The sequence below is a fragment of the Oncorhynchus clarkii genome, chromosome 5 (assembly GCF_045791955.1).
Source record: "Oncorhynchus clarkii lewisi isolate Uvic-CL-2024 chromosome 5, UVic_Ocla_1.0, whole genome shotgun sequence".
In the NCBI taxonomy this organism is placed as follows: domain Eukaryota; kingdom Metazoa; phylum Chordata; class Actinopteri; order Salmoniformes; family Salmonidae; genus Oncorhynchus; species Oncorhynchus clarkii.
Genome location: NC_092151.1, coordinates 90,361,918 through 90,380,047, shown reverse-complemented (window position 1 = coordinate 90,380,047; position 18,130 = coordinate 90,361,918). Strand labels below are relative to the sequence as shown.

The 18,130-nt window shown below is 44.1% G+C and overlaps 1 protein-coding gene across 1 annotated transcript in view; it reads left to right on the top strand.

Moving 5' to 3' along the window:
* The first annotated feature begins 616 nt into the window (after positions 1–616).
* LOC139409545 (ceruloplasmin) overlaps positions 617–18,130 on the top strand; it is a 31,583-nt gene continuing 14,069 nt past the window's right edge. Inside the window, exons 1-12 of the mRNA XM_071154854.1 lie at positions 617–1,013; positions 1,544–1,788; positions 5,740–5,952; positions 6,435–6,731; positions 6,860–7,114; positions 7,686–7,851; positions 8,056–8,195; positions 13,141–13,281; positions 13,527–13,571; positions 16,952–17,166; positions 17,325–17,475; positions 17,878–18,090. Of these exons, the coding sequence (XP_071010955.1) occupies positions 856–1,013; positions 1,544–1,788; positions 5,740–5,952; positions 6,435–6,731; positions 6,860–7,114; positions 7,686–7,851; positions 8,056–8,195; positions 13,141–13,281; positions 13,527–13,571; positions 16,952–17,166; positions 17,325–17,475; positions 17,878–18,090 (2,239 nt within the window). The 5' untranslated portion in view covers positions 617–855. The remainder of the gene's footprint in view (positions 1,014–1,543; positions 1,789–5,739; positions 5,953–6,434; positions 6,732–6,859; positions 7,115–7,685; positions 7,852–8,055; positions 8,196–13,140; positions 13,282–13,526; positions 13,572–16,951; positions 17,167–17,324; positions 17,476–17,877; positions 18,091–18,130) is intronic.

The following is an 18,130-nucleotide window of genomic DNA, read 5'->3' as shown; positions in this document are numbered from 1 at the left end:
TATATGTAGATATCTTTGTTAGAAAGAATACTACATTTCCCTTGACTATTCCCGTCAAACCATGTTGATTTTCGCTCAGAGTTAGGAAACCACATCGTCATGCTCTGTGTTCTTTTGGGGCCTTATGTAAATAGTGTCTGTTTACCAGTGATTGACTGAAGCAACTCATTGTCCTACGATGTGATTGGCCATTGTTGTCAGAAATAAAGCTCTCTTTGTGGATTTGGTAGACAAAGTAACAATGGGTAGAATCATGTACACAGTGGCCAGTGTTTGTTGTCTAATTTTACTATCCTTTAAAGTTCCAAAAGTCCTCACGAGGATAGTAAAACAAGAAAAAACACAGAAATTAGGACATTTTGCCTGTCCCCAAAAGGAAAAAATAATATTTTAGGCTCAGGAGTTAGGTTTAGGGTTAGTATTAGGGGTTCAGTTTAGGGTTAGGGGTTAGGTTTAGGGTTAGTATTAGGGGTTCAGTTTAGGGTTAGGGGTTAGGTTTAGGGTTAGTATTATGGGTTCAGTTTAGGGTTAGGAGTTTGGGGTTAAGGTTCAGTTAGGGAAAATAGGATTTTGAATGAGAATGCGTTTATTTGGTCTCCACTTGGAGAGTAAAACCAATGTTAGTGTGTGTAGGTGTTTGTAGCAGTCAGATAGACATGAGGTACTACATACCATTTGAGGAAAATAAGTGATGGTCTTCTCCAGGTCAAAGGTCTGGAAATTCTGCATCTGTGTGTGTTTGTGTGAGGTCACATTGCCTGTTTGTGATTGGCTGTGTGGACCCATCACCCCAGTATCTATAAAAGGCTTTGAGTTCTGTAACAAAAAAAAGTCATCTGACGGTCTGGAGCCAAAATGGGGAGTTCTACAGCAAGCCTGTTCCTTCTGCTGGGCTGCTTCACCACTGTGTTCTGTATCACACGGGAATATTTTATCGGGATTCAGGAGATTCAGTGGGATTACGCTCCCGCTGGGAAAAACATCATCCTCAACAAACTGCTGAAGGAAGATGAGTGAGTAATTCAGTACAATTCTGTCATGAAGAAGTAATAAAATATAACTAATAAAATATAATAGAATATATTTAGGGCCTACTATATATACACACACACACACACACAGACTGTATATGTAGAAGTTTTTGGAAGTTATGATAGGAGTGTTTTAGGAATTCGTTGAACACAGTATTTCCTATATAATATACTACAGTGAAATCTACATTATACATTATTCAGTAAGTATTCACACCTCTTGACTAGTTCAACATTTGTTGTGTGACAAAGTGAGATTAAAACTGATTTAATTGTAAAAAAAAATTGTCGTCGATCTACACAAAATCCTGTCAAAAGTGGAAGAATATTTAGATTATTATTTATATATATATATATATATATATTTAAAAAAAAGTAATATAGATTGTAAACTATGTAGACTTTTTTTTGCGATGAATCCATTCAATAGTCCCTTGCGTGTGTATAAATGTTAATTATGTCTCATCTAACCCCCCTCTCTCTCCACTCTCTCTCCACTCTCTCCACGACAGACACGCTGCTACGTTCCTGGAGCGCGGGCCCCAGAGAATCGGCAGTGTGTACAAGAAAGCAGTTTACCTGCAGTACACGGACGCCACCTACACGAAGGAGATAACCAAGCCCAAGTGGCTGGGCTTCCTGGGCCCTGTGATGTCGGCTGAGGAAGGGGACGTGATCAAGGTCCACCTGAAGAACATGGCCACTAGGGCCTACTCCATCCACTCCCATGGAATCATGTACAACAAGACCAGTGAGGGTGAGTGGATGTGGATAGGTGTCTAGAATAGTAGTAGAATAGAGGAAAGAATATCCTATTTAATTATCAACGCAAAACCTCCAAGACAAAATTGACATTTGCCATAACTGCAGGCAACAGAGATGATGGATTGTGTTGCCCTATTAATTATGGAGTGGAGAGCCGTCTGTAGATTATGTAGGGTGAATACTATGAATGCAGTGAGTTGAGTGACACCCTCTAATGTGAATCGTGTAGTGAGTGAAGTGACACCCTCTAATGTGAATCGTGTAGTGAGTGAAGTGACACCCTCTAATGTGAATCGTGTAGTGAGTGAAGTGACACCCTCTAATGTGAATCCTGTAGTGAGCGGGGGTGACACCCTCTAATGTGAATCCTGTAGTGAGTGGGGGTGACACCCTCTAATGTGAATCCTGTAGTGAGTAGGAGTGACACCCTCTAATGTGAATCCTGTAGTGAGTAGGAGTGACACCCTCTAATGTGAATCCTGTAGTGAGTGAGAGTGACACCCTCTAATGTGAATCCTGTAGTGAGTGAGGGTGACACCCTCTAATGTGAATCCTGTAGTGAGTGGGGGTGACACCCTCTAATGTGAATCCTGTAGTGAGTAGGAGTGACACCCTCTAATGTGAATCCTGTAGTGAGTGTGAGTGACACCCTCTAATGTGAATCCTGTAGTGAGTGGGAGTGACACCCTCTAATGTGAATCCTGTAGTGAGTGGGAGTGACACCCTCTAATGTGAATCCTGTAGTGAGTAGGAGTGACACCCTCTAATGTGAATCCTGTAGTGAGTATGAGTGACACCCTCTAATGTGAATCCTGTAGTGAGTGGGGGTGACACCCTCTAATGTGAATCCTGTAGTGAGTAGGAGTGACACCCTCTAATGTGAATCCTGTAGTGAGTAGGAGTGACACCCTCTAATGTGAATCCTGTAGTGAGTGGGAGTGACACCCTCTAATGTGAATCCTGTAGAGTGGGGGTGACACCCTCTAATGTGAATCCTGTAGTGAGTGGGGGTGACACCCTCTAATGTGAATCCTGTAGTGAGTGGGGGTGACACCCTCTAATGTGAATCCTGTAGTGAGTGGGGGTGACACCCTCTAATGTGAATCCTGTAGTGAGTGAAGTGACACCCTCTAATGTGAATCCTGTAGAGTGGGGGTGACACCCTCTAATGTGAATCCTGTAGTGAGTAGGAGTGACACCCTCTAATGTGAATCCTGTAGTGAGTGAGGGTGACACCCTCTAATGTGAATCCTGTAGTGAGTGGGGGTGACACCCTCTAATGTGAATCCTGTAGTGAGTGGGAGTGACACCCTCTAGTGTGAATCCTGTAGTGAGTGGGGGTGACACCCTCTAATGTGAATCCTGTAGTGAGTAGGAGTGACACCCTCTAATGTGAATCCTGTAGTGAGTAGGAGTGACACCCTCTAATGTGAATCCTGTAGTGAGTGGGGGTGACACCCTCTAATGTGAATCCTGTAGTGAGTAGGAGTGACACCCTCTAATGTGAATCCTGTAGTGAGTAGGAGTGACACCCTCTAATGTGAATCCTGTAGTGAGTGGGAGTGACACCCTCTAATGTGAATACTGTAGTGAGTGGGAGTGACACCCTCTAATGTGAATCCTGTAGTGAGTAGGAGTGACACCCTCTAATGTGAATCCTGTAGTGAGTGGGGGTGACACCCTCTAATGTGAATCCTGTAGTGAGTAGGAGTGACACCCTCTAATGTGAATCCTGTAGAGTGGGGGTGACACCCTCTAATGTGAATCCTGTAGTGAGTAGGAGTGACACCCTCTAATGTGAATCCTGTAGTGAGTGAGAGTGACACCCTCTAATGTGAATCCTGTAGTGAGTAGGGGTGACACCCTCTAATGTGAATCCTGTAGTGAGTGGGAGTGACACCCTCTAATGTGAATCCTGTAGTGAGTGGGGGTGACACCCTCTAATGTGATTCCTGTAGTGAGTAGGAGTGACACCCTCTAATGTGAATCCTGTAGTGAGTGAGGGTGACACCCTCTAATGTGAATCCTGTAGTGAGTGGGAGTGACACCCTCTAATGTGAATCCTGTAGTGAGTGGGCGTGACACCCTCTAATGTGAATCCTGTAGTGAGTGGGGGTGACACCCTTTAATGTGAATCCTGTAGTGAGTGGGAGTGACACCCTCTAATGTGAATCCTGTAGTGAGTGGGGTTGACACCCTCTAATGTGAATCCTGTAGTGAGTGGGGGTGACACCCTCTAATGTGAATCCTGTAGTGAGTGGGGGTGACACCCTCTAATGTGAATCCTGTAGTGAGTGAAGTGACACCCTCTAATGTGAATCCTGTAGAGTGGGGGTGACACCCTCTAATGTGAATCCTGTAGTGAGTAGGAGTGACACCCTCTAATGTGAATCCTGTAGTGAGTGAGAGTGACACCCTCTAATGTGAATCCTGTAGTGAGTAGGGGTGACACCCTCTAATGTGAATCCTGTAGTGAGTGGGAGTGACACCCTCTAATGTGAATCCTGTAGTGAGTGGGGGTGACACCCTCTAATGTGATTCCTGTAGTGAGTAGGAGTGACACCCTCTAATGTGAATCCTGTAGTGAGTAGGAGTGACACCCTCTAATGTGAATCCTGTAGTGAGTGGGAGTGACACCCTCTAATGTGAATCCTGTAGTGAGTGGGAGTGACACCCTCTAATGTGAATCCTGTAGTGAGTGGGGGTGACACCCTTTAATGTGAATCCTGTAGTGAGTGGGAGTGACACCCTCTAATGTGAATCCTGTAGTGAGTGGGGTTGACACCCTCTAATGTGAATCCTGTAGTGAGTGGGGGTGACACCCTCTAATGTGAATCCTGTAGTGAGTGGGAGTGACACCCTCTAATGTGAATCCTGTAGTGAGTGGGGGTGACACCATCTAATGTGAATCCTGTAGTGAGTGGGAGTGACACCCTCTAATGTGAATCCTGTAGTGAGTAGGAGTGACACCCTCTAATGTGAATCCTGTAGTGAGTGGGGGTGACACCCTCTAATGTGAATCCTGTAGAGTGGGAGTGACACCCTCTAATGTGAATCCTGTAGTGAGTGGGGGTGACACCCTCTAATGTGAATCCTGTAGTGAGTAGGAGTGACACCCTCTAATGTGAATCCTGTAGTGAGTGGGGGTGACACCCTCTAATGTGAATCCTGTAGTGAGTGGGGGTGACACCCTCTAATGTGAATCCTGTAGAGTGGGGGTGACACCATCTAATGTTAATCCTGTAGTGAGTGGGAGTGACACCCTCTAATGTTAATCCTGTAGTGAGTGGGAGTGACACCCTCTAATGTGAATCCTGTAGTGAGTAGGAGTGACACCCTCTAATGTGAATCCTGTAGTGAGTAGGAGTGACACCCTCTAATGTGAATCCTGTAGTGAGTAGGAGTGACACCCTCTAATGTGAATCCTGTAGTGAGTGGGGGTGACACCCTCTAATGTGAATCCTGTAGTGAGTAGGAGTGACACCCTCTAATGTGAATCCTGTAGTGAGTGGGGGTGACACCCTCTAATGTGAATCCTGTAGTGAGTAGGAGTGACACCCTCTAATGTGAATCCTGTAGTGAGTAGGAGTGACACCCTCTAATGTGAATCCTGTAGTGAGTAGGAGTGACACCCTCTAATGTGAATCCTGTAGTGAGTGAGAGTGACACCCTCTAATGTGAATCCTGTAGTGAGTGGGGTGGGGTGGGTAATACTCACTTTTCCCACCTGCCTGTATCCCCATCATATTTACATACTATCTCAATAAAGTGTCAAAATACACCACCACCCCCCCAAGACATTGAAGTCAGTCACTGATCCAGATAACTCCCGTATTGAAGTCAGTCACTGATCCAGATAACTCCCGTATTGAAGTCAGTCACTGATCCAGATAACTCCCATATTGAAATCAGTCACTGATCCAGATAACTCCCATATTGCCAGGTGCTCTGTACCCGGACGAGACGACGGATGCGGAGAAACATGACGACCGGGTGGATCCTGGGAAGAGCTACACTTACGTGTGGGTCCTGAGCGACACCCACGCCCCCACCAAGGATGACACCAACTGCCTGGCACGCGCCTATCACTCCCACCTCCACGCACCTCAAGACATCGCCTCAGGACTTGTTGGACCCCTCATCATCTGTAAAAAAGGTACAGGCTTCTTATTAGGCACCTAAACGCTGGTTGTGTACAGTAGGAGGTCTGATCTGGTTTTGAACAACAACATGTTGCACCACTGGAGCCCCCGAGTGGCACAGCGATCTATGGGACTGTATCTCAGTGCTTGAGGCGTCACTACAGACACCCTGGTTAGATTCCAAGCTGTATCACAACCGGCCGTGATTGGAAGTCCCATAGGCCCAGCGTCGTCCAGGTTTGGCCGGCGTAGGCCGTCATTGTGAATAAGAATTTGTTCTTAACTGACTTGCCTAGTTAAATAAAGGTTAAATAAAAATACAAAAATGTAAAAAAAAAAATTTAAAAACTATTTGAGTTTTATGTATAGTGTTATTAGCCCATTGTGTCGACAGTGATCCTGAGATTACAGAAGAGAGAACACACACCATCTCCCTGTGTCATAAAGGCCATAGTATGTAATCATGTACATGGATGTTAATTTCTGAGATGCGCAGGTACCCTGGATGTCTATGGTGACAAGGCAGCAGACTACTCGTACGTCCTGATGTTCACTGTGTCGGACGAGAACATGAGCTGGTACCTGGACGACAACATCAAGACCTACTGCACTCAGCCATCAACAGCAGCCAACAGCCCACAACAGCCATCAACAGCAGCCAACAGCCCACAACAGCCATCAACAGCAGCCAACAGCCCACAACAGCCATCAACAGCAGCCAACAGCCCACAACAACCCACAACTAAAGTAGACAAAGATGATGAAGCCTTCCAGGAGAGCAACCTGATGCACTGTGAGATTATTAACGTAAATAACACTTACACACACACACACACACACACACACACACACAAACGCTAAACAACGCACAAAGCCTATGAGATCATAGGCCACTAACACAGTGTGTCCACTGTTTTGCAGCGATCAATGGCTTTGTCTACGGCAACCTGCCTGACCTGAGCATGTGTGTCGGAAACAAGATCCACTGGCACCTGATTGGCATGGGCAATGAGGTGGACATCCATTCAGTGTTCTTTCATGGCCAGATCCTGACCAACCTTGGTCACCACACTGACGCGGTCAGCTTGTTCCCAGCCACATTCACCAATGTGGAGATGACCGCTGACAACCCTGGTCACTGGCTGCTGAGCTGCCAGGTCAACGACCACCTAATGGGTATGTATGTATTTCACAAGCCAGGGACTGTATCCAATAAGCATCTCAGAGAATAGGCTTCTGATCCATTGTAGGACCAGGTGTTCCCTTGCCATATGCTATTAATAATAAAGATCTAGAAGGTTAAAATGAATCACCTACTCCGAGATTCTTAGGGCCCAGATAGACAGCCAATCAGAGGGTAGTACAACAACTCCCCAACAAGTTACAAGACATGCCACAGAGTGAACATTTTATTTGCCAGAGTCCGAGTTAATGTAACATCCCGCTGGACACAAACCGGTTGAATCAACGCCGTTTCCACATGACTTCAAACAAACAATTCAATGCAATGCAATGACGTTGAATCAACGAGGAAAACGGATTGGATTTGCAAAACGTTCCTCAGTGTAAAGGAATATCCTTTCTTCGCCCAACTCTGAACCGAAATCCAATGACATGGTGACATTTTTGGTTGATTTCACGTTCGTTGACAATTCAGTCAAATGTAAATCAAAAACTAGATGTTAAACTGACGTCTGTGTCCAATAGGATAAAGTGATTGTCTTCCTCTGATTTTCCTCCACCTCAGCGGGCATGCAGGCCCTCTTCGAGGTCAAGAAGTGTTTCCCCGCCGTCCACAAGCCGCGGCCCAACGGGGAGGTGAGGGAGTACTTCATCGCTGCCGAGGAGGTGCTGTGGGACTATGCCCCCTCACAGGTCAACCACGGCACAGGGAAACCTCTGAACACAGACGGGTCAGTAACACCACTGTCGTCTGTGGTTCGGGCGCATTTGGTTTGAGTTGAAAAGGGATTTTTGAGTGCGTAACTATTGCCCATTACCAATTTAAACCTGGTCCCCAAAAAATATAGAAACGGACAGAAGGTTTTGTTTTCTGGTCTTGTATTGGTGCTGATCTGACTGGTACCATGTTCTTTGTCCCTCCTGAATGTCCTCAGTGATTCAGAGACGTTTTTCCAGAGGGGTAACGATCGTATTGGCGGGAAATATAAGAAGGTCCAGTACAAGGAGTACACAGACAACACCTTCACCGTGCAAAAGGAGAGAACACCTGAGGAGTTGCACCTAGGGATTCTGGGTAATGTACTACACACCCCTTGCACTGTCTTCACATTATGCTGCCTTGAAATTAAATCTAAAAAGGGATTACATTTTTAAAAATTCCTATCGATCTACACAACCTACTCCACATTTACAAAGTGAAAGAAAAATGATATAAAACTGTCCAAATGAATAAAAAAACAAAATAGGATGTATTGATTGATTGATCATTCAAATCGACGGGTTCTAGTGGAGCGGGTCGAGAGCTTCAAGTTCCTCAGTGTTGAAATCACTAAGGATCTATCATGGTTGACACACACCAACACAGTCGTGAAGAAGGCACGGCAATGCCTCTTTCCCCTCAGGACGCTGAAAAGATTGAGAATGGGTCCTCAGATCCTCAAAAAGTTATACAGCTGCACCATTGAGAGCATCTTGACTGGCTGCATCACCGCCTGGTATGGTGGCTACTTGGCAAGGCGCTACAGAGGGTAGTGCGTACGGCCCAGTACATCACTGGGGCAGAGCTCCCTGCCATCCAGGATCTATATACCAGGCGGTGTCAGAGGAAGGCCCTAAAAATGGTCAAATACTCCTGCCACCCAAGTCGTAGTCTGTTCTCTCTGCAACCGCACGGCAAGTGGTACCAATGCAGGACCAACAGGACCCTGAACAGCTTCAAACCCCAAGCCATAAGCCTGCTAAATAGTTAGTTAAATAGCTAACCAGACGATCTGCATTGACCGTTTTTGCACTAACTTTTTTAAAACTCATCACATCTGCTGCTGCTACTGTTTATCATCTGTCATTATACTCCTAGTTATATGTGCATACAGTATTACTCCTAGTTATATGTGCATACAGTATTACTCCTAGTTATATGTGCATACAGTATTACTCCTAGTTATATGTGCATACAGTATTACTCCTAGTTATATGTGCATACAGTATTACTCCTAGTTATATGTGCATACAGTATTACTCCTAGTTATATGTGCATACAGTATTACTCCTAGTTATATGTGCATACAGTATTACTCCTAGTTATATGTGCATACAGTATTACTCCTAGTTATATGTGCATACAGTATTACTCCTAGTTATATGTGCATACAGTATTACTCCTAGTTATATGTGCATACAGTATTACTCCTAGTTATATGTACATACAGTATTACTCCTAGTTATATGTACATACAGTATTACTCCTAGTTATATGTACATACAGTATTACTCCTAGTTATATATGTACATACAGTATTACTCCTAGTTATATGTACATCCAGTATTACTCCTAGTTATATGTATCACCTCGTACCCCTGCACTTCGACTCTGTACTGACACCCCATGTAATAGAGCCATTGTGTATTTATTATTACGAATTATTACTTTTCTTTTTCTATTTTCTTTCTCTCTGTATTGTTGGGAAAGGGCATGTAAGGAAGCATTTCACTGTTAGTCCACACCCGTTGTTTACCAAGCATGTGACAAATAATATTTTATTTGATGTCTCCACACCCCTGAGTTAATACTTGGTGGATGCACTGTTGACAGCCATTACGGCTGTGAATCATTTTGAATAATGTTAGAAAAACTCTTAGGGAAACATATATATTCATTGATTTTTTTCAAAATCAAAAGACTGAGGCGGATTTTAACTACTTACCTGGGCTTTGCTCCTTTCATATTTATTTTTATCCTAACAAACTCCCCTGCTGGTGACAAGCATACCCATAACATGATAAATGCCGCAAGCCTGTGTTAAAAATTCCACTCCAAATCATCCATTCTGTGTGCAACAAGGCCGTTAAGAAGTACTGCAAGATAACATGGCAAAGACATTAACGACAGGTTTGGGTCAAATCCAATACAACACAGTGTGAAACTCTTTGTATTTTCAAGTATTAGGGTGGCAGCATCATGTTATGGGTATGCTTGTCATTTGCAAGGACTTGGGAGTTTGTCAGGATCAGAAGAAATATGAAAGGAGCAAAGCCCAGGGACACACCAGAAGGGCTTTCCAAAAGGTGTAAATCAGCCATAGCGGTGCGTGGGTAAAATCACTGAGGAAGCCAAGCCAAGCCAGTAAAAATTCCATATTAAATCTGTTGTGATATTTGCGGTGTTTGCTCTACAACCCATTCATTCACACGCCACCATGATATACAATAAGGCCGTGACAACAAAAAGACAACAGTCACACAGTGGCAGAATCAATTCAACTACACATACTTTTGTTTCATCACAAAACCCGGAGAGCAACATCTGTGGTGAAGTCCACAAAGCAAATATTGCATGTAACAAACAGTTATATGACCTGCAGCGTGGTCACGCAAGTTAATATTTTCAACAGTTTACTGAACAACTACTGATTTACAACCTCAGAGTTACAAGTCAGCACAAAGACAACAGGAGCCCTGACTCCACTATTTCAGCACCATTTCAACTTAAACATCATCAAATCAACAAAGTTTAGTTTAGTACACTGAAAACAAACTTAAAGATACCAAAAACAATTTAGTCCAATCAATTATTGGTATATTATTGATGGACAGAAATATTAATATTTTGTCTGTAATTTTCAAGCAGATTTAAGTCAGTCCTGTGTGTCCTGTGCGTCGCCCCACGGACCTCCCGGTCACGGCCGGCTGCGGCAGGGCTGGGGTCTCTGGTGGCACAGCTAGCAATGCAGTGCCTTAGACCACTGCGCCACCCGGGAGGCCCTGAGCTTGAACAATTTTGACGAAAACAATGGACACTCCTTTAACTTCAGAGTATTTTCTTCAATATATTTTTTTGCTCTATAGAAATTAAAGCACGTTATGTCTCCCCCATTTGCAGGTGTCATTACTTAGTCATTACTAGCACGCAATGACTAAATACACATCAAGCATGTGATTCTACAAACTTGTTGGATGCATTTGCAGTTTGTTTTGGTTGTGCTTTGGATTATGTTGTGCCTAATGCTGTGCCCTCCCAGTAGTTTGTGTTAAATGCTCTACAACAAAGCTTTCTTAGTGTCCAACAAGCTTTCTCTGCCCTTAACCTTGTTCTGAACACCTCCAAAACAAAGGTCATGTGGTTTGGTAAGAAGAATGCCCCTCCTCCCACAGATGTTATTGCTTCCTCTGAGGGTTTAGAGCTTGAGGTAGTCAACTCATACAAGTACTTGGGAGTATGGCTAGATGGTACACTGTCCTTCTCTCAGCACATATCAAAGCTGCAGGCTAAAGTTAAATCTAGACTTGGTTTCCTCTATTGTAATCGCTCCTCTTTCACCGCAGCTGCCAAACTAACCCTGATTCAGATGACCATCCTACCCATGCTAGATTATGGCGAAGTAGTTTATAGATCGGCAGGTAACGGTGCTCTTGAGCGGCTAGATGTTTTTTACCATTCGGCCATCAGATTTGCCACCAATGCTCCTTATAGGACACATCACTGCACTCTATACTCCTCTGTAAACTGGTCATCTCTGTATACCCGTCACAAGACCCACTGGTTGATGCTTATTTATAAAACCCTCTTAGGCCTCACTCCCCCCTATCTGAGATATCTACTGCAGCCCTCATCATTCACATACAACACCCGTTCTGCCAGTCACATTCTGTTTAAATCCCCAAAGCACACACATCCCTGAGTCGCTCGTCTTTTCAGTTTGCTGCAGCTAGCGACTGGAACGAGCTGCAACAAACACTCAAACTGGACAGTTTTATCTCCATCTCTTTATTCAAAGCCTCAATCATGGACCCTCTTAGTGACAGTTGTGGCTACTTTGCATGATGTATTGTTGTCTCTACCTTCTTGCTCTTTGTGCTGTTGTCTGTGCCTAAGAGTGTTTATACTCTGTTCTGTACTGCTACCATGTTGTGTTGTCATGTGTTGCTGCCTTGCTATTTTGTTGTCTTTAGGTAATGTTGTCTCTCTTGTTGTGATGTGTGTTTTGTCCTATATTTTGTGCTTATATTGTGCTTTTTAAATATTTCTTTAATCCCAGGCCCCTGTCCCCGCAGGAGGCCTTTTGGTAGGCCATCATTGCAAATAAGAATTTGTTCTTAACTGACTTGCTTAGTTAGAGGTTCAAGCAAAAAAAAACAACAAAAAAAAAAAATTGTATATATATAAATTATTGGGTAATAATGAATTGTGTCATTTTGGAGTCACTTTTTATTGTAAATAAGAACAGAATATGTCTCTGAACGCTTTCACATTAATGTGGATGCCTCCCTGACTACAGATAATCATGAATTAATCATGAATAATGATGAGAGAGAAAGTTACAGAGGCACAAAGATCATGCCCCGAAAACATGCTAACCTCTCACCAATAACATGGGTGGTTAGCATTTTTGGTGATATTTATGCCTCTAACTCTGTAAATCCAATTGAATCCCTTTTTAGAGGTAGCAATGGATGTGTAGACTTTCACTAGTCACTGTAGTTCATTCATACTACAGGTTGATTATGTTGCTCCGGGAGTAGGAGAACTATCCCCTTAGTCTTGTAGTGGGTCCTCTGTAGATTTAAGCAATGGCACCCCGGAGGTTTGTGGTATATGGCAAATATACCAGAGCTGTGGGCTGTTCTCAGCACAACGCAACGCGGAGTGCCTGGATACAGCCCTTAGCCGTGGTATATTGGCCATATACCACAAACCTCCGAGGTGCCTTACTGCTATTATAAAACTGGTTACCAACGTAATTAGAGCAGTAAAAATACATGTTTTGTCATATCCGTGGTATACAGTCTGATATACCACGGCTGTCAGCCAATCAGCATTCAGGGCTTGAACCACCCAGTTTATAATACATGGTAGATCATGGCAACACCTGGATAGTGTGATCGATACCCGGGACCACCCAAATGTTATTTATTTATTTTTTATGCATGCATACTTTTTGTTACTTTGGATAAAAGCGACTGCTAAATTGCATATTTCTACAAATGTATTAATGACTGAATGGCTGCCGTGTGTGTTGCAGGTCCTGTGATCAGGGCCGAGGAGGAAGACACCATCAAGGTGGTGTTTAAGAACAAGGCCAGCCGTCCTTTCTCCATGCAGCCACATGGCGTGCAGTACAGTGTCGAGCAGTCAGGGACTCTCTACTATAACGAACTGGAAGGTTAGAGGCTGTAATTAATAATCATCACTCCTGTTTTACACGTTAAGTCAACACCCTGATGAAGACAGCTTGTGAAGACAGCTTGTGTCTAATTGTTGGTTATACAATTATTTACACCTGAGCTCCCAGAGTGTGCGACTCCCCTTTTTTTCAAGACAACACCGTTTAACATTATTTTTTTTTAAGTTTCCGTTCAGTGACAAATGTCTCATTACCATCAATTAACGCTCGTAATGCTTTCACAGAATCCTACACTGCCAAAAAACTCAGAGAACTCAAGAAGGAGACGAGTAAGTACGCTCATTTATGCCTATTTTTTATTATTTGTTATAGAACTACAGTATCCAGCAAGGGTCAATTTCATTTCAATGCCAGTCAATTGGAGTTCCAACTTTATTTAATGCTTTTCAACGGGCCCGATTCAATCCGTAGCACTAATGATCGGCGCTACAGCGTGATATAAATGTAAAGGCAGTGTGCCATCGTTCGCGGAGACTGCATTCATTGTAAACGCTGCATATGTCAGCTCAATCGAAAATGACCTTTAAATGGAAATTATGCTACAGCACAGATCTTCAGCACTACGGATTGAATCGAGCCCTTACTTTCTGAATTGACTGGAATTGAAATAGAATTGACCCCAAACCCTGGTATCCAGTTCCTGCAGGTGTTCAGCCACACTGAGGAAGAGGTGGGGACGCGGCCAGCTGGCCAGGGATGTTTTATGTTTGGTCACCAGGATCTTTCTCTCACCAAACTCGGTCCAAATAAAACTAAACAATGTCACTTCATTTGCTCTTGCTAGGTAGTGATGCTAGACATCCACAGTGTAAAGTCTAAAAGTCTATATTCAGTGGTCTGACAGTGGAACCTAGGACATTAGCTACAGTAGTGGCTGGTTAGTTACTGAGTCCTGCTGGCAGTGTGCACACATTTACACCTGCCCAGAATAAGCACAGAACCTATTATGACCGTAGGCCCAATTTTACATTTACATGTTAGTCATTTAGCAGACACTCTTATCCAGAGTGACTTACAGTAAGTGAAGTTAAGATACTGTAGCTGGGTTGGACAGCCACATATCACAGTCATAGTAAGGACATTTTTCCTCAAAAAAGTAGATATCAGCAAAGTCAGAGCTAGTAAGACGAAAAACTAAAAAAGTAAAGCGTTAGTTCACGAAAGGTATTCCTCACCATGTGAAGATATGATAGGGCCGAGTTACTTGGTGTATAGAGGCAATAGGAAAGGGCCTAGAACCCGAGCCTTGGGGAATACCACACATGAGAGGTACGTGGTGCAGACACAGATCCTCTCCACATCATCTGCTAGGAGAGGTCTGCCAAGTAGGATGCAATCCAGGAGTGTGCAGAGCCTGAGACGTTCACTGATGGTTCACGGTGTCAAAGGCAGCAGATCTAGGAGGATGAGAACAGACGAGAGAGAGTCCCTCTGGCAGAGAGCCTCCGTAACACAGAGAAGAGCAGTCTTGACACAGAGAAGGGCAGTATCAGAGAAAGATACCCAGAAAACATGACCCCATTGGCCCTGTGTGGCTATTTGGTGGGCAAGATGGGCACGGGCTAGCCCACACCAAGCCCACAGCAGCCCAATATTGGGCTAGCCCACAACAAGCTCAACACAGGCTAGCTTACACCAATCCCACATCAGCCCAACACGGGATCGCCTACACCAACCTTTCACACAGACTAGCCAACACCACCTCAACATGGGCCAGCCTAATCCAAGCCCAACACGGCTAGCCTACAACTTCCCAGCACAGGCTAGCCCACACCAAGCCCAGCACGGGCTAGCCCACACCAAGCCCAGCACATGCTAGCCCACACCAAGCCCAGCACATGCTAGCCCACACCAAGCCCAGCACATGCTAGCCCACACCAAGCCCAGCACATGCTAGCCCACACCAAGTCCAGCTCAGGCTAGCCCACACCAGGCCCAGCCCAGGCTAGCCCACACCAAGCCCAGCCCAGGCTAGCCCACACCAGGCCCAGCCCACACCAAGCCCAGGCCAGGCTAGCCCACAACAGGCCCAGGCCAGGCTAGCCCACACCAGGCCCAGCCCAGACCAAGCGCAGCACGTGTTAGCCCACACCAGCCCAATAGAGGCTAGCCCACACCAAGTCCAGCTAAAGGCGGGGGCTCATTCAAATATTTTGGGGTGTGGTTAGCACACAGTTCTCACAATCTCGTTTTTTTTACTGTGTGTCTGTGTTCTGATGTGTGATGGCCAATGTTTTTCGATCTTGTACACCGTCAATGATGCAGTCTTTAAAAAGTTCCTAAAGGGGCAATCTGTAGTTACTACCTCAATGTTTGGACTTATAAATGAACACTACTGTAGGTTCTCATTGATTCTTCAAGAACATAACTTATAAATGCCTCATGAGCTTAGTTCAACTGTCACACCCCATCAGAACCCAAAATATAAGATTGTTTTACTCCTTTGTTTGTAAACAAAGTAAATATAAACAAACACTGTATAGCCTCACAACATGGTTAAAACTATAATGTTGATGTCATGGATGGTCAGTCCTTGAATCATAGCTCTGTCCATGAATTTCAGAATGTTCACATTTCTCCAGCCCCATCCCTTGGATTTACTATTGTTTCACTTTGTTATTGTTTCAACTGTTGATTGCCCCTTTAAATAAGTGTATGTCACATCTTGTTAAAAAAAAAAAAACAGTGTACAAAACATTAGGAACATCTGCTGTTTCCATGACACAGACTGACCAAGTGAATCCAGGTGAAAGCTATGATCCCTTATTGATGTCACTTGTTAAATCCACTTCAAATCAGTGGAGATGAAGTGGAGAAGACAGGTTAAAGAAAGATTTTTAAGCCTTGAGACAATTGAGGCATGGATTGTGTATGTGTGCCATTCAGAGGGTGAATGGGCAAGACAAAATATTGAAGTGCCTTTGAACGGGTCTGGTAGTACAGTAGGTGCCAGGCACACACGGTTTGAGTCTGTCAAGAACTGCAACGCTGTGGGGTTTAAAAAGCTCAACAGTTTCCCAAGTGTATCAAGAATGGACCGCCACTCAAAGTACATCCAGACAACATGGGCCAGCATCCCTGTGGAACGCTTTCAACACCTTGTAGAGTCCATGACCTGACGAATTGAGGCTGTTCTGAGGGCAAAAAGAGGGTGCAACTCAATATTAGGAATGTATGTGTATATGCAGTGTATGTGTGTATATGCAGTGTATATGCGTATATGCAGTGTATATGCGTATATGCAGTGTATATGCGTATATGCAGTGTATATGCAGTGTATATGCGTATATGCAGTGTATATGTGTATATGCATGATAGATTTGGTTGTCTTTCTGATACAATATAACACGTTCCTTAAACACCTTGAAGGCTTGTAAAATTATGAAATGTATGCATTGAATTCAATTGTAATAAATATATTATAAATAAATTCCTATTAAAATAGCAAAGGCGCATCGGCCCAATGTAGACAGCCTAGATGGGGCCAATATTTTAGCCCGCATTGGGCCCATGTGGTGGCAATGTGGGCATGTTTTCTGGGACAGCTCAAATCCTGGTCCTTCTGTTTTTGCCGTAACAGACCGTTTATTCAACTAATCACCAAGCCATGTAATCTTTATCTTATTAACCTCTAACCCCTACCCTCCAGGAACTGTAACCCCTCCCCCGGCAGCGCTGGTCAAACCAGGCACCACCCACACCTATGAGTGGGTGGTCCCTAAGGGTGGCGGGCCAGTAGCGGACGATGCAGACTGCATTACATACTTCTACTACTCAGCCGTGGACCCTGTGAAAGACACCAGCTCCGGCCTTGTTGGACCCCTCCTGGTCTGCAAAAAAAAGACCCTCAAAAAAGGGAAACAGGTAAAGAAATGGAATTGAATTGGATTGAATACCTTTATTGTCAGTGTGTTGAAATATTGCATCTGTAATGTGTTCATCAGCTGACTTGGCATTAGAAAAACGTCAAATACAGACAGAGCACTCGCATCAAATATTTTCACGTTTATTTCCCATTTCAGAAAAACGTCAACAAGGAGTTCCACATGCTGGCTACAGTGTTTGATGAGAACCTGAGCTGGTTCCTGGATGACAACATTAACCAGTTTACCAAGGCTCCCAAAACTGTCAACAAGGAGGACGAGGACTTCCAGGAATCTAACAAAATGCACTGTGAGTCTTTTAGGCTTTGTTTACACACGCAGCCCAGTTCTGGTCTTTTACTCAATCAACTATTTGTAAAATAGCTGATCTGATTGGTCAAAATTCCAAATTAGTGGAAATAGATCAGAATTGGGCTGCTTGTGTAAACCCAGCCTTAGAACACTGATCTATCATGGAAACTTGTTAAACTGTGATGCTAATTCAGCTACAAAACATATACATCTTTGGCAAAGTTGTAATTAAACTCATTCCTTCTCAGTTACTTTCAAAAAGCCTATATTGTAATTGGATTTCCCTATGGATAAAAAAAGTAAACAGCAAAACACAGAGCAGTTACCAACAACCTAACACGTTTCAACCTCTCACTGGTCTTCTGTAGGGCACTAACTTTTCCATTTCCTGTTCCCACAGCGATCAATGGCTACATGTATGGGAACCTTCCAGGGCTGACCATGTGTAAGGGGGACAAGGTGTCTTGGCACCTGTCTGGCCTGGGCTCGGAGGCTGATATCCACGGCCTATACTTTGAAGGGAACAGGTTCATCTACAGAGAGACACGCAAAGACGTCATGAACGTGTTCCCTCACATCTCCCACACTGTCATGATGGAGCCAGACAGCATGGGTAAGACACATTATGGATGGAAGGATGCATGAAGGAATGA